Source organism: Scomber scombrus, chromosome 4 (assembly GCF_963691925.1).
Source record: "Scomber scombrus chromosome 4, fScoSco1.1, whole genome shotgun sequence".
NCBI classification, from domain to species: Eukaryota; Metazoa; Chordata; class Actinopteri; order Scombriformes; family Scombridae; genus Scomber; species Scomber scombrus.
In genome coordinates, this window is record NC_084973.1 from 899,948 (window position 1) to 916,617 (window position 16,670).

The following is a 16,670-nucleotide window of genomic DNA, read 5'->3' on the forward strand; positions in this document are numbered from 1 at the left end:
ATTAATAGCAAAAGAGTTAAGCTCTACTACTCCTGCTGTGCTGCCTAGTTGGATTGTGCAATACATCCCAAGCAGGGCCCCTACTCAGCGTGGACCCTGGGGTTTTCGCCCCATCTGACCCTATAGTTGCTCCAATATGGTCACAACACTCTCCTCTGCTGTCTGTGGCTCAGACAGGGCGGGGCTGAGCCCTCTATGTGTCCTCAGCACACCACAGCAGAGAGGACAACTACTCTTGCAACGTTACTGTACATACAGTACCATAAAAGTGTTGCGTGTAAAGCGGACAAGACGAGTAATTTGTTAATGTAATCTGTGCAAAAAGATGGAAAGACTCCAAATGATGAAAAATATTACCATAAAGAGCATGATTCGTGACACAATAAAATAAATGATAAACCATAATATGAAATGATAGAAAACACCTATGGTCACATGATATATATTGTCATATTGCACAACACTATACTCGCCAGGTTGTAAAAACTGTTAAAAAAAAAAAAAGCCATCAGTTCTACTGGTTATGAAACGACTTTAAGTGATTGGTAGTAAGTGCAAGTAATTGCTAAGGTCTTGAAACATGGCAGTTTTGCTAAAACTAATTCTCAAACTGTTGTTCTTATTTTTGGCTAACTACTGATGTACAAAGCATTAGTGGATAAGTCATTAACCATTAGTAAAGCATTGTTTGTAAGGTATGCCTTTATTAGTAGTACCACAATTTCTTATGCAGGCAATTTGATTTGTATGAAGACTGCTGGATCTCAGCAAGGTTATGTTGAAGTGAAAACCCAATATCAGTAGCTTAATATCAGTAGGTTATAGCCTATATATATATACAATTAGCTCCAGCTTCATTCCTTGAGGTTTTGCTCTGCCATTATTGTTTATCACCCCTAAACGCAAGACCTCTATTTGTCTTGCCAATATATAAATCCATAAAATCCTTTAATTTTGTATGGATGGACATCCAAGTAAGTAGTGCTTTATGAATGTTACAATTGTCCTGAGTTATAATAAGTGAAAACATTTAAGGATACAAATATAAAAAGTCTCATTTTTAACGCATGGCTCCACTGGCAACAATTGCAAAGTCTTTGGTCACATTCAGATGTGTGATCCTGTGAAAGGACTGCTGCCACTGATTATGCTGCTGAGAAGTTCGATCTGATGGAGTCCTCGCGTAACTGGCAGTGCTTCCCAGTGTCGCACTCTTCACTGTGTGTGCGTCGCTCAATGGTAATCCTGTAGTTTTTTCTGCAGAGGAATGAATCACATTAAAGGAGAAATTAGATTTCCTTTCCTTTCAGTTATCCCAAAACATTACTCATCAAAATAACAAGGAGATAAGAATGCAGCGGCTAGAAAAGAGTCTTTATTATTTGTTAGGAAACACTCGAAAACAATAATCTAATCTGTGTTGTAAATGTATCGTTACATTTTCTAAAGTGACCTGCATGTCCTGTGCGTCCAGAACATGAAGTAAGTATACCGTTTTTCTTTTATACTCGTAGAATTATATGTAACAGACATTTTAAATGAAAACCAACACAATTGGTAGTCAACACTATGAGGACTATTGTTTCTGCAGCCAAAACTCATGTTTAAATAAATGAAAGAAAACATGAGGCTGAGCCAGTAATGGCCCAAAACAGAATGTAACCAAACCTCAGCTGATAACTGTAGCTTACAGACCACTAGTTTCTATTAGTCTTGGTGCTGAAATATAAGAACCACCTCACCTAGCCTACATTGGTCCGGTGATGTTTGTAGGTAGGTTTTCAGGGGTTTCAATGTGTTGCAGATGAGTAGTTTAGCCTTTTATTTTGCAAACTGTTCCTAGCAGAGCCCCTTTCCCTGGTAGATGCATGTTTGAAGCTTGTTTAAGCAGACTTTCCAGTATTCATTAAAAAAAGCCATATTAATGGAAACAGAACATGGTAGAGTTCTTTAACACCCTATAACATTTGTAAACATTAAATTAAACATTAATCACATCACATCAGGTTCATCTATTGTTACCTAAAAAAGTAGAATGCTATAAGCATGACAGTTCCCAGAACAGCTCCCACTATGACTCCAGTCAAAGCTGACGCTCCTAGTCCACCTGTTTGGAAGAGCAGTTATCAGTAAAGACACATATTCCATCATACATCATACATACTGAATATAACAAAAAAAATCAGAGTCAAATTCCACAAGTTTCAGGTAGCAGTATTGTTTGTTTACATGATTTGTCTGGTATCTTTGTGGGCACTCTTCCTCTCAGTGAGGAAGTGAAATGGGCAGTGTTGAAGGCAGGCAGCAGCTGAAAAGTTCCATTTACACCAAAGTAGTTGGCCACCACCTGAAAGTTAGTATATAATCCAGTTTATTATAATCCAGTTGAATTTCCACATGCATATTTACCATCTTATGTCTGTCAGGGCAGATGTTAGCACCATGGGGATTACACATGACAATGTTTGTATTTTGCTTCATAAAATAAAAGGATAGGCTGTTTGGCACACTGAAATTTGCAAGCAGCCAAATATTTATTGCAGCTATTTGTCAAATGAAGATGGATCAAGTCAAATAGTAATCAGGCAGGTTGAAATGTTGCTTTAATACGTGAGAGCCTGCAAACTTCAGGACAGCCTCTCTTTTTCTTTTTTTGCTTCTTTAAATCCTATTGCCCTGTAACTGTCACAACAAGGGTTAGATGTGCACATTATTCACCTTTTTATATTTTGCTTCTTACCTCATAACTTCCTGCCTCAACATTGGTCATGGCCATCACAGAGAAATCTCCCTCTCTGTCCCCATTGCCATCCATAGACACTTGACCAGCAATTCCTGCCCACCATCATGGAAACAATAAGAACATCCTTTAGCTTCACAGCTACACTCCCAAAAAGGTTGAAGGAAAAAATATAAAGTTACTAATGTAACTACGGTTCTATGAATCCCGTATGACCGCCAGATGCAGTGCTTTAAGCACTGAATTTCGCCATCTTGCGCATGAGCAGGTTGAGTATTTATACCAACAAAGTCTCCTGTGACCCCTGATCAACCCGGCTAATCTATATCTTCTGTTGACATCGGAGGATCTGATCCTACAGAATCTTCTTGTGAAACCACGAGGATTCTGAGTGAGTGAGATCTGAGATTCTGAGATCCAGGATTCATGTTATTACATACATAACTTTTGTTCTATTTCATCCTTCCTGACTGCCAGAAGTGGTGCTTTAAGCACTGGATGACCCAAAACAACAAAGCCACGAGGAATCCCAATACATACCTCATGGAGAGGAAGCAGTAGACCCGGGCAACAGGACCACAACCCAGTAGGTGGGGAGAGGCAACATTCACCCAGATAGAATCTGGAGAAGGTACTCGGTGATGAACGTGATGCTGAAGCTCATATGGCCTCCAGCGACACGCCTTACAGGGACGCACATGATGTGGAGACAGCCCTAGTAGTAGTAGTAATCATGCAGACCTGGTGCACCCCTAGTGGCACATGCCTCCGACTCAGGAATCGAATAAAGTACCTGAGTGCCATGTGCATGGCCCGCAGCTCAAGCACACTGATATGCTCTGTGCCGTCCCGAGCAGACCACAGCCCCCAAGCGTTCTGGTTCTGCCATACTGCACCCCATCCTGAGAGGGAGGCATCTGTTGTAATGGTCTTCTGACGGGATGGAATAGAAATCATGGGCAAGCCCTGAAGCAGAAATGACCTCTCTCTCCATGGAGTCAGAGCCACGAGGCAACGCTGTGAAAACTTGAGTTTCCTGTGCCGGTGCCCCTTGGCATCCAAGGGGAAGCTGTTCAGCTAACCCTGAAAGGGGGCGTAGTGACAGCATACCTAAGGCCACAGTTGCGGCAGCCATCAGCTTGCCCAGGAAGCGCATAAACTGGACACAGGGTAACCACCTGCCCTCTCGGAAGAGGGGAAGGAGGCAGAGGATGTCTTCCACCCGGCCTTCATGGTGACCATGCCCAGAGCCACCCCCAGAAAAATTGTACTCAGTGAAGGAACCAGGCAACTCTTTTTGAGATACACCTGAGACCCAGCCGGACCACGTGTAAGAGAAGGAGCTCTGTATCTTGGGCCACCTGAGAGCAGAACTGTGTGCAGATAAGCCAGTCGTCCAGGTACAGCAGGACCTTCATGCCCTGCAACTGCAGTGGTGAGAGGTCTGCTGCCATGCACCTGGTGAACACCAGTGGGGAGAGTGAGAGTCTGAACGGGAGCACCCGGGAGAACTTGAAAATGACGGCGTTGAAATGCAGATCACAGGAATTGCCTGTGGTGTAGCACAATGGGCACATGAAAGTAGGCATCCTTCATGTCAGGTTAATGTAAACCACTCTCCTCTGGCAACAGAACGCACAACCTCTGCTGTACTGAGCATGAGGAACTTCAAGACCATTGGGAGAAAAAAGTATGTCACAAGCAAAGTTGTCACAAGGCTACACACAAACAGTTGTGAAACACGTTGATACTTCAGCTTTAGCTAGAGCTCAGTGACATATAGTCTACAGGCGAAAGTGAAAAGATGAACAGGAACAGATCCTATGATGTCACCGGAAGATATAGGTTAGCATGGGTCATCAGGGGTCACAGGTGACTTTGTTGGTATAGATACTCGACCTGTGCTTGCACGAGATGGAGACATTCAGTGCTTAAAGCACTGCCTCTGGTGGACAGGAAGGATGAACTATCCATAATCCAGTAGGAAAAAAATTCAAACAAGTAATGTAATATCATTGCAGGGCCCGAAATCTGGCATTCATACATAAATACATATTACACAGTTTAAAATAATTGACACATACAAACGTGCCATCATTTATATAACATTATAGAGAGTGTGAGATAAAACATGGTATCTGCACTGACATTTATTTAGCTAAAATGAGATTTGTTACACAAATGCATTCCTTGGGAAAATGTTTTACTTGTATTTATACAACTACATTTGGTGTCATTAGAATTTCACGACAAAATATAATTCATACTTGTATGACAACAAGGATATGGATGTGTCATTCAATATTCTAAGATTTTCATTCTATAGAGGAATTTCTAGTACAGCTCTGTAGCTGTTAAAGTGTCAAGAACATGTACCTCATCACAAGGTGATCTAAACAATGAATCAAGACCATGGGTGTAACCACTATGTACATTGTAACATCATATCTCCAGATAAATTGGAAAGGAAACAGATATTAATGAGCACTGATTAGTCAGTGCCTGCTGCATAAACTGTCCAAATGCTGAGTTCCAACTGACTGGTTTGATGGGTGTAGGAGGGTGTTTGGTTATAATGTATAGCAGTTTGTATGAGTTTTAATTAAGGTAAACAGGGTGAACAACTGTATGTTATTGCAGTGCTCTTTTTACAGTATGAGCTGTAGAGTTGTCACACATATTTCCTGCTCTCTTCAGATGACTGCACAAAATTAACAAACAGGTGGGAAAAGTGAATTAAAAGAAAATATGCTGTGTACACTGGTCAAAGCACAACCATGAAAATTAAGTCCCCAGAAGAGCAGAGTATCCTTAAAGTATCCTGCTAAGGATCAGAAACATTTTCAGCACCCCTTTCTACTCAAACCAGGAAAACAGGACAAAAATTACATAAATCCAAGACATGCAGCTCTAGCAAATGTACATGCATGTATCACAGAACAAAGCGGATGTAAGAGAATTATTTCGTCACCGTTTACACTGGTCGTGATTTTGTCTTTTGGGGGACGCACTTCAAAAACTGAAATGCTCAGAGCAGCTTCCATTTGTTTCCCATATGCGAATATATAGCACCTCTGAACTAATGTTAATTCAAAAGATTTACTTTAGCAAGTACATCATTCCAGTAGTGTAAATTATGAGAAACATTAAATCCTTGGCTTATACATAATAATGCAAATTAATAATACATTTTTTTCAAGTTTGTCTTAATACAATACTGATGTGTCAACATGAACATGGAAATGTACACATTGATTTTTGTAGTTGGCATAATTCCTACTCTCCATTTTGCTTTTGAAGCTATTATCTCAGAATGTGACTCGCTATCAGAAATGGAGACAAAATCCACAGTCCTTGTTCCACCGTATGCCCCTGTACTTTCCTGTCTGGGTTCCATACCCAACTGCTCACCTGTTGCCTCTCCCCAATAGTCTTCACCTATTGCTCATTACTGTATCTGTCCCAGCACTATACACAGAGTAATCCTCTGTTATCCATTGCCTGCCAGTTTGTTGATGTTTGTCAACCGTCTGCCTGTTCGTGATGACTTCTTTGCCTGTTTTGGACTGCCTTAACATTTCCGACCTGTGAACCTGTATTTCGGATTTTGAATATGAAAGCCCCCTCTCATTTAACCTGTTTGCATTTGGGTCCTCCTCCCATATGCCCTGTACACACACTAACACATTATGTTGGTGCCATGTAAGCTGCCATGTTATCCAGCTTATTCTACTCAAGACTCCCTCTGAGAAAACTTCAAAGTGATTTTTTTGTTGCAGATTTAATAGCTGGAGTTTTTTTGCAGTCTGTTTTTTGGATACTAACATTAAGTAACAACCTGCTCCAACTCTTTGACAACAGCTGAAAGGGGGTAAGTAAAAAATATAAAGTATGTGATTCACTCAGCAATATGTAAGTAAAACACAGTTGGCAAAGAATGTTCCACAGAAACAAAAGAGGGAATTAAGCAAGTATATGTTTATGTAATAACCTTCAAGAATATGGTATTTACAGTAAAAGGCTGTCTACAAATAGCCACAATTTATTAATTTGGTCATCTTTACTAATGCCCTTGATTTTTTCCTTGGCTCTTAGAGCCACAGCCAGATATTTAAGACTGGACAGAAAAAGGAGACGTGCAGAAATATTGGCAACACTCAAACTTAACATTTCAACACATTAAGGAGGTTCTGACTGAACCTGATCAAACATTTTTTTCTAAAGAGAGTATCACCTTTGCTTGTCAGACAGAGTGGGAAGAATAGAGCACATCCAACAAGATACCATACTTTATGCCTACCAGACATAAAACCTGTGTGATATGATGTAATACAATTGAACACTGTGAGTCTTAGTAAGGTCTTAGCACAATAGACTTAGTGGATCGTAGGTGCTAAAATCTGATAGGACCCTATTTTATTTTATTTTTTTAAGTAAAGCTGTTATGATTGCCTGGGTCATACTCCTGCTGGTAACTCCTGTCTATATTTTCCTTAAACAGAGAACTCAAAATAAACTAAATAATAATTGTAATTGTAAAGCTCTATTTGGAACCCATCTGGACCGGTACGTTGTTTATGTATTTATTGCACTCATACCTTTCTTAACTTTGCAATGTATTTATTGTACAATTATTGTTATCATTATTATTATTATTATTAGTAGTAGTAGTAGTAGTAGTAGTAGTAGTAGTAGTAGTAGTAGTGTTATAGCCTTGCTATGACCGCAAAGCCTAGTTTGACCCAGTGCATATTAGTTATGGAAAATTCCCTAACAAGTAGTAGTATATAACATTTGAGACATTTTACATTTCCATGTTACTACACGACACTATTAACAATGATTATAGTGGTTTGGCAGTAATCATTGATTTAGTGTGAGCTTTAGTGTTGATTTTCAATGTGCTTCTCTCTCTCTCCTATCCTTCCTCTCTCCCCTCCACCCCAACCGGTCGAGGCAGATGTTCTCCCACTTTGAGCCTGGTTCTGGTTCTGAGGTTTCTTCCTGTTAAAAGGGAGTTTTTCTCTCCACTGTCGCCAAGTGCTTGCTCATATGGGAATGTTGGGTCTCTTTCAAATTAAAACCTGAAGAGTACGGTTTAGAACCTGCTCTATGTTTAAAGTATCTTGAGATAACTTTGTTGTGATTATGCGCTATATAAATAAAGATTAATTGATTGATTGATTAATTGATTGATTGATTGAGTGTGCTTTACCTTCAAAGGTTCTGTTCCTCATGTGTGAGGTGATCTCTGTTCCATTCTTCTTACTATATCCATTTTTCATAGCTTCATGCAAGGCAATGGCATACAGCAGCATGGCATCATGGAATCCCTCCACAAACATGTTGACCTGAAAGAGAACATGGAGACAAAAAGCAGAAAACATCTTCTGACTGAATTTACACAGCATGATGAACAAGACCATAATAATAATAATAATAATAATAATAATAATAATAATAATAATAATAATAATAATAATAATAATAATAATAACGATTTAATATAATTTTCAATTTCTGAATTCTTTCTTCAATTTCTCTTCTTTAACTTTACCAACAATTTCTACTGTTACTACAGACTCCATGCCCAGTGAAAAGATATCCATGGTTCTTGAGTCACCTATGATCAGAAGACATGGACCTCCAAATAGCAATGCTTTCATGGAATCTTTTCCGCCCTTAATCCAGAAAGCAGCATGATTTTTGTACAGAGTAGGTTTGGAAGAGGCATTGTTAGGAAATTGTGTATTCCATATACTGTACATAGTGTGTATTTGTAAGAATACTAATTGCATATAAATTGATGCAAATGTAAAAAAGAGAACGAGGCATTTCTTGTAGATCAAACCAAATCATTATCAGCTGCTGGTCAGCAAGCAGCAGGGAAAACAAACACATGATGGCAAGGAACTTCCTCCACCTGCTGTTAAATGGCTAGGCTAGTGAACCCAAATGCAGAACACCAAGGTAGCAGGTGTGAAGGTTTTTGTAAGATAGTTTTATTGCTTGGAGGTAGCTGGAAGACTGTGGCATTAAGCTAGGCCAAGCAGAGTGAGGGAATGTGTATCCAGAGAGCAGGGATTTGTACTGATGAGATAGGATGGCTGGAGACAGCGGCCGGAGTCAGGCAGAGGCAAACGCATGAACAGAGTATACAATCTGGCACTGAGGTGTAGGTTGAACCAGGTATTTAAGTGTGTAAAGTGCCTTGAGATAACTTTTGTTCTGATTTGGCGCTTTATAACTATTGATTGATTGATTGATTGATTGATTGATTGATTGATTGGGCAGAGAGGATTACCAGTCACAACAACTGAAGATGGGAATTTTGTTTTAGTGATGGAGACAGATTGTACCAAAGACAACTATGAGCAATCTGATTGACATAAATGATGAAGATGAAAGACAGAAATTTAAAAAGGAAACTTGCTGCTGCCTGGAGACTATCTACTGGCATTGACTGGGACTGACAGCTTCATTCCTTGCTGTAAGTTTATGCCACTTTTGTGTTGAACAAAATAAAACTAAACACATATTGTTGGCTCTCGACCAAGTAGCCCACCCACACACTGCACAGTCAATCAAGGCATGTGTGAGCAAATGTACACAAGAGTGCAACATACAAATGGGGAAGGTCCTTACAGTAAAGGTAATGGAAGAAATATGGTGGCAGCATTTCAACACACCACAGCAGAGAGGAGAAAAATCTACCTCTGAGGAAGAATCCCCCATGATGGAAGGTGACTCAGAGTCTGGAATTGATAATGACATTTAGTTAGTCATTTCTTTATGTTATTAATCTTTACATGACAGTCAATGATCATGTTGGGACTGTCTGCTCTGTATTTGTAATCTCATGTAAAAGTATTTCCATCAGTAAGGTGTTGAGGGATAGAAACATAGAAAAATAGAAACATTTTATATAGTTTGTTTACTTGGCTGTGTTCCTCTTGTCAGGTACCATTATGTCAACATGGACATGGACTGGACACGGTTTGTGGTGCATACCTTATAATTTGTGGTCCACATGGTGCAGAAGGAGGCAGGTGTCAAGAGGGTCCTTGATAAAGCAAGGTCAGTGGTGAAGTTATTTCACAAGTCTTCTTGTTGCAACACAGAGGACATTGGACCAGTGTGGCCTTATTGTTTCAATGACTGCCCCAAAGACTGGTCAAGCACATGTGGTTGCACAACTCCTTAAAGTGAAAGACTCAGTCTGCCAAATTGCAAATGACAAGGGGGTGGCTGTGGCTCAGGAGGTAGAGCAGAGCATCCTTCCACCAATCGGAAGATTGGTGGCTCCCGGCCCCTCCAGTCCAAATTGTGGATGTGTCCTTGAGCAAGATACTTAGCCCCCAATGTACTGTCATCAGTGTATGAATGTGTGTGAATGGGTGAATGAGACATGCAGTGAAAAAGCACTTTGACTGGTCAAAAAGACTAGGAAAGTGCTATATAAGTACAGTCCATTTACCATTTTACCATAAAACAGATTGCTTCTTAGTGAGTGGCACCATGTCCATGTCCCTAACATTAAAATCCTTTGCTTTAGACCTGTTGACTATGCCAGCTTCTCAAGCCCTTGCAGAGAGAGTATTCAGCATCACAGGTGACCTCACTAGAGGCCAGTGCAATGGAGCTGGGGTCATACTGGTGCTTTCCCTAAAATGAATCAAACCAAATAGAACAGTTGTATTCATTTACTGCCATTGACAGCACTTCTTATTGCAACAATTTGCTCAATCTGGTTTTAAGTTACTGGTCTGTTAGTATCATAGACTGTATATAAGTAATGGACGTAACATCCGTGACGTCACCCATTGGTTTGTGGAATGCTGCTCAGAAGCCAATAGTATCGGATCTGAGCAGCGCCATATTGAAAATTTCAGGTGCATGCTGGGAAAAATAAAAACACGGATTTTACTTATATGGGCATCAGGAGGGGCATGAGGCGCCCTCGTGAACCTGTGAACCAATCAACCTGTCAATCACGAATTAGCCACGCCCTAATGCATACCCTGCTTTATCGTCACATATAAAATCAGGGAGGCCAACATTTCACAAATGAACATCATACTGCATTGAAGAAGGCTTTAAACTAGCGATTGAGACCATAAACACATTTTGAAAACGTTTACTGAGGTTAGAAATCAAGTGAGAAGTTGGTGAATTCTCCATTGACTTGTATAGAGACAGAAGTCCTTTTGACACCAAAACGGTCGCCTCCTGGTGGCCTTTTGATAGAATGCAATTTTAAATTAGTTCCGTGTTGGCATCATTTCAGAGGACCGGAACTCCCCGCCTGGTTAGTATAATGTGATACTTGTTGTGATGCTGAGTTTTAGTCCCACCAACTAATGGCACTGTAGCCTAGCAGTTGTTATTTTAATGTTAAGAATGTTGAATTAGAAAGAGAATTACAACAGTTAAAATATTTAAACCAGCTTCTGGTTTTGACATGGCCGAGTGAGGACGTGCTCCGAAGCCTCTCCACTGAACTTTCATACATTTTTTACAAATACAGCAACCCTTGAAACGGTACACAGTGTTGCTATAAGGAAATACTAACTACTTCTTAATGTCCGGGAGGAACAAACTCTGTGCAGGAAGCAGTAAGTCATCAAAACCGACCAACAACTCTCTGTCAGCTAGCCAAACAACGGGGCGATGGCGGGGCCAAGCACTGCGGGCGAGATGATAAGCGTCATCCGCACCGAGGTGAAAGCGTTAAAAAAAAGAAGAGATTATGGATTAATTCCGTGCCACAGCTCAAACTATGCGCGAATAAATAGTTAAAGAACTTCGAACTTCGCACAACGATGACCTCACTACAGTCAGCAGTGAATGACCATGCTAACAAAATCAATGCCTTGGAAACTTCACAAAATGACGTTACAGGCCGGCTGGAGGAGCTGGAAACTCGATGTGCTCCCCTAATTGCTAGCAACGCCAACCTCAGGGCCGCAGTGGATGATCAGGAGAATCAAGGTTCCACATATTTCCAGATTATTCCGCGGCTCTCGCCCCGACGCAGAGCAGAGTTTAAAGATGTGAAGTCTCAACTCCGCCAAGCCGGTGTGAAGTTTGACCTACTCCACCCCGCCAAGCTACGGATCACCTTCCAGGGAGCGACCCACACGTTTGACAGCCCCGATGCAGCACTTCTGTTTCTCCGCACCACTATTCAACCTGCGACCGACCGGACAACAGATGATGCAGCCTACCTATAGACATTATTTGACACTCCTGGATTACCTGTCTCTTTTCTGTCTCTTCTTGGACACGGAACTTTGATTGGATTAAGACATTTTGGATGTGTTGTTTTTTTTTATGCACATACCAGCTTTGACAGCATGCAGGGGTAAGTTAGATAACTCTGTATTATGCTCTGAGTACACCTTTTAATTTATATTAGGCCTCATATAATATAACCTAACCTTTTGGTGTAAGGTTGATGGTGAATGTTTTGATGAACCTAATGATGTAAGTTAATGAGACTTGTGTTGGGCACTATGTTCAGCCTACCCTACAGAAGAAGAGAGAGACATGTCAGGTTTGGCTGTGTGAAGAGCATTTATGCGTTATCCCTTTTTTTTTTTTTTTAAATGAAATTATTTACTAATTTATAGGTAATGTTGGGATGTCTGTTAATTTGTACTAGCGTTTTTTTGGTTAATTCCTAATTTCATTCAGACTATCACTGGGTGCATTTGTTTTTTGTTTTGTTTTTCTAAGTCTGTGAAGATATCATTATTATAGGAAACACTAGCCACACTTTAGTGATGTTGTATCCCACTAGAGAATATACTTGTTCTGTGTCTGTTGCAGAAGTTGCCAGGGTTTATATAATTGAAATATACATAAGAGCATGTTTTAAAAGGGCTTTTATTGTTGGTGTGGCCTACGCTGTGTATTACTGCAGCAACTTCTCTCATTTTTGGTTTTAATCTGTGTTCATGCTTAGTTCTCAATACATGCTGCTTACAGACTAGCTGGCTGTTTTTATAAGATTTTATTTATTTTATTTTATTTTTAAATGTTTTTTAACTTATTTAGAATGGGTTAGTACTATGCTTTTGACTCATTTTCTTACCTGAGTATATAACTAACTGTGGCTACTAAGGTTAAAGCTAAATTAAAGCTACTTTTCTGTATTGTTCAGTGGAGTTACTCTGTTAGTTTCATGACAGAAAACGACTGTGTAACTTACACAAGCGTTTGTTGTGTTAGGGTTTTGGGCTGGAGGAAGACGTGAGGACCACCACCACTGATGGAGCACAGGCTTTGGAGCCACCAGGAAAGGCCCCCCGAGTGGAAACAGCAGCAGCAGCAGCTCCAAGCAAAAGCAGCAGCAGCAGCTTCATGAAAGAATTTGACAAAATTCGGGGGGAGCATGAGGAGGTGGTGCAGCAAGCACCTCTAGCACTGCTGTACAATTGCATTGATATTTTACAGAGGAAACAACTCCTGCCACAGATGACCCATACAATTACTGGGGTCTTCAAATAACTCTGTGCGCCCTGCACTAGCGTAGCGAAAGTGAAAGGCTTTTCAGCACAGTCTACACCATCCTGGACGAGAAGCGAAAAAGACTCAGCCGAGAGAGCAGAAATGCTTCCTTTCCTAAGCAAGAACCTGCCAGTGATGCTTAAGCCTGAGCTTGAGAAGATTGAGAAATCTGCTCGAGCAGGTCACTGACACTGAGTGGTATGCGTCTGACTCAACACAGCAAAATCTTGAAATGTTCTCTTTCTCTCTGAATCTTACTGGATTGGCATTCATCCAAGGGGCTTCTGTCCCCTCTAATGGTGAAAAAACTTGACAAGTTGGGACTATCTCTGATTTAGTTTTTAGTTTTTACCAAGCTAGTGAAGCTATTGGTGTATTCAGATGCTTTTGTAATGGATGTTTAATTCCTATTTGCACTAAACCATTGTAAAGAGCTGATTGCTGTTTATTTTGAATGTCTACCAACCAAGCTGGTGAAGCTATTGTTTTTTTTTCTCAATTTCAGCTCCTTTATTATTTAATATTTATTTTATTTTATTTTACATTGGATTTTGAATCCCTAATTGCACTGATTGAACCATTTCAAAGAGGGGTTGTGCCTGTTTATTTTTACATGTTGTTTGACCAAGGTAGTCAAACTATTGTTTGTTTTTCTCAGTTTTAGCTCCTTTATTATTTTACATTGGGTTTTATATTTCTAATTGCACTGACTGAACCAGTTAAACTTGTCATATATTTTTTTTTACACGTTGTTTGACCAAGCTAGAGAAGCTATTGGTTTATTCAGATGCTTTTATAATGGATGTTTAATTCCCTTTTGCACTAAACCATTGTAAAGAGCTGATTGCTGTTTATTTTGAATGTCTACCAACCAAGCTAGTGAAGCTATTGTTTTTTCCAGTTACCCTTGTTATATATTTTTTTTTACATGTTGTTTGACCAAGCTAGAGAAACTATTGGCTTAAGATTGTTGTACTGGTGCACAGTTATTAAATAAATAAGTAACTCAGTACATTTATATCTGTTTATTTTTTTGTAAAAAATAGGAAAGAAATGTTTAAGTCAAGGCTGATGCACAAAAGAATGATCCTAGTCTTTTCCACACAATGAGACATACCATTTGTTAGGTAATTAAGCGCTGTTTTTCTGTATCAGTATCGGATCGGTATCGGCCGATACTAAACCTCAGATATCGGTATCAGAGGTGAAAAAAGCGGATCGGTGCATCCCTAGTTCAAATAAGGCCACTAAATTGAACAGAATAATGACCCATTTACAACATTTGAAGGCCGACATAGTTTTTTCTCTAGGAGACACACTTCTGTGCCTCTGGCGTTCCAAGACTTAAAAGGGGATGGGTTGGTCATTTATTTCACCCCAAATTTAATGGTAAAACTAGGGGTTCTGCCATTTTAATTCGTAAAAATATTACCTTTGAAACACTCAGCTCTATTGCTGACCCCAATGGCCGCTTTGTTATTGTTTCCGGTCTCATCCAAAATACTACAGTAGTCCTCGCCTCTATATACGCAACTGATTTCGACGATAGTCAGTTTATTTCCAAATTCTTCTCTAAGTTACCTAGTCTTGACAACAGTTTTTTAATTATAGGCGGTGATTTCAACATGGTCCAGGATACCACTCTTGATAGATCATCTCTCAGAGATGCGGTTCTGTCTAGCTCTGTTAAGGTTTTGGCCTCCTATGCCGAGCAGCTAGGCCTGACTGATCCCTGGAGGTTCAACTCCCCATCAACCAAAGCTTACTCATTCTTTTCGCACCTGCACCATACATATACGCGGATAGATTTCTTTCTTGTGGATGATCGATTGTTATCAAAGGTTAAATCGTGCAAATACCACATCATTGTTATATCGGAACAAGCCCCCACCTCTATGATAATTACCTTATCCAAAAGCTACGTTCCATCTAGGCAATGGCGCTTCAACTCCCCACTGCTTTCTGACAACACTTTTAAAGAGTTTATTAATTCCCAAATTAGATTTTTTTTTTAAAACCAATAAAACCCCTGATGTCCACTTTGTGGGAAGCAAATTAAAGCTTATTTAGGGGGTCAGATAATTTCTTATGTTTCGCACGCTAAAAAGGTGGAAGCAGTTAAATTGTCTGAGATCTCTGAGGAAATTTTACAATTAGATAATCAGTATGCAGTAGCCCCTACCCCGGCTCTATATAACAGACGCCTTCATCTCTAGACTGAGTTTGATATGTTATCAACAAGTAAGGCTGAACTACTTCTGCTTAGATCCAGACAACATATTTTTGCATGTGTTTACTATTATTGGATTTTATTTTTATTTCTCAGATTCCATGTTTTTATGTATTTTTTTTCTCCAATTTTTTCTGTTAAATGTTTGTTTTATGTAAAGCACATTGAGTTGCCATTGTGTATGAAATACACTATATAAATAAAACTGCCTTGCCTTGCCTTGCCTGGAGTGGACTTATCTTTTTTTTGTTTTGGGAAAAATGGGGTTTAGTAAAGATTTTATTTAAGCCCCGGTAGCTTCAGTTATCACTAACGACCTACATTCTGCTTTCTTTCCTCTCAAACGCGGCACGAGACAAGGTTGCCCTCCATCCCCACTGCTATTTGCAATTGAACCTTTAGCTATTTGGTTTCGCAGTGAGGAGAGGTTTGAGGGTATAGTGAGAGGTGGGATCACTCACAAAGTGTCCTTGTATGCAGATGACTTACTTCTGTATATTTCTAATCCATCCTCTTCTATTCCTATCATTATGTCTATCCTAGAGCAGTTTGGCAGATTTTCAGGGTACAAACTGAATTTCCTTAAAAGTGAACTTTTTCCTATAAATCCACTCAACTGGGCATCTTTATTGCCAAGTCATTTTATCACATGTTTAAAGAAAATGTTTTCACATTATTGGAACGTTGCAGAAGTGATTTTTGCCGTTGGTCCACTCTGCCTCTCTCACTGGTCGGCCATATTAACTTTATCAAATTGGCTGTTTTACCCAAGTTCTTATATCTCTTTCAACATATACCAGTATTTATTAGGAAAAGCTTCTTCTCAAAATTTGACCAGACCGTATCTTCCTTCCTGTGGGGAAACAAACCGCAGCGCATTAAAAAGGTGTATCTACAACGTCCTAAGACGAGCGGGATGGCCCTTCCTAATTTTCTTCATTATTATTGGGCATGTAATATTCGAAAGCTTCTTTACTGGTCCGATCTAGGGAATCCTCCTCTCTGGGTGCAAATGGAATTGTCATCCTCTCAGTAGTCTCTTCATTCTTTGGTGTGTTCTAGCTTACCGCTTGTCTCCGTCATCAGCTCCATGCCCACAGCTACAAACACAAAGATCTGGACACAATTCAGGAGGCACTTTGGTCTTAACAGATCATCTTTTCATTCCCCAATATACCTTAACCATCT

The 16,670-nt window shown here is 39.9% G+C and overlaps 1 protein-coding gene across 2 annotated transcripts in view; it reads right to left on the minus strand.

Moving 5' to 3' along the window:
* Positions 1-1,145: 1,145 nt before the first annotated feature.
* Positions 1,146-16,670, minus strand: part of npr3 (natriuretic peptide receptor 3) — a 43,623-nt gene continuing 28,098 nt past the window's right edge. The window contains exons 5-9 of one of the 2 annotated variants that reach the window (XM_062418091.1): positions 7,956-8,091; positions 2,741-2,835; positions 2,230-2,347; positions 2,023-2,107; positions 1,146-1,257 (exon numbers count right to left, since the gene is read on the minus strand). In XM_062418091.1, the coding sequence (XP_062274075.1) occupies positions 1,146-1,257; positions 2,023-2,107; positions 2,230-2,347; positions 2,741-2,835; positions 7,956-8,091 (546 nt within the window). Of the gene's footprint in view, positions 1,258-2,022; positions 2,115-2,224; positions 2,348-2,740; positions 2,836-7,955; positions 8,092-16,670 lie in introns of both variants that reach the window. The other variant, XM_062418090.1, reaches the window with a different exon arrangement.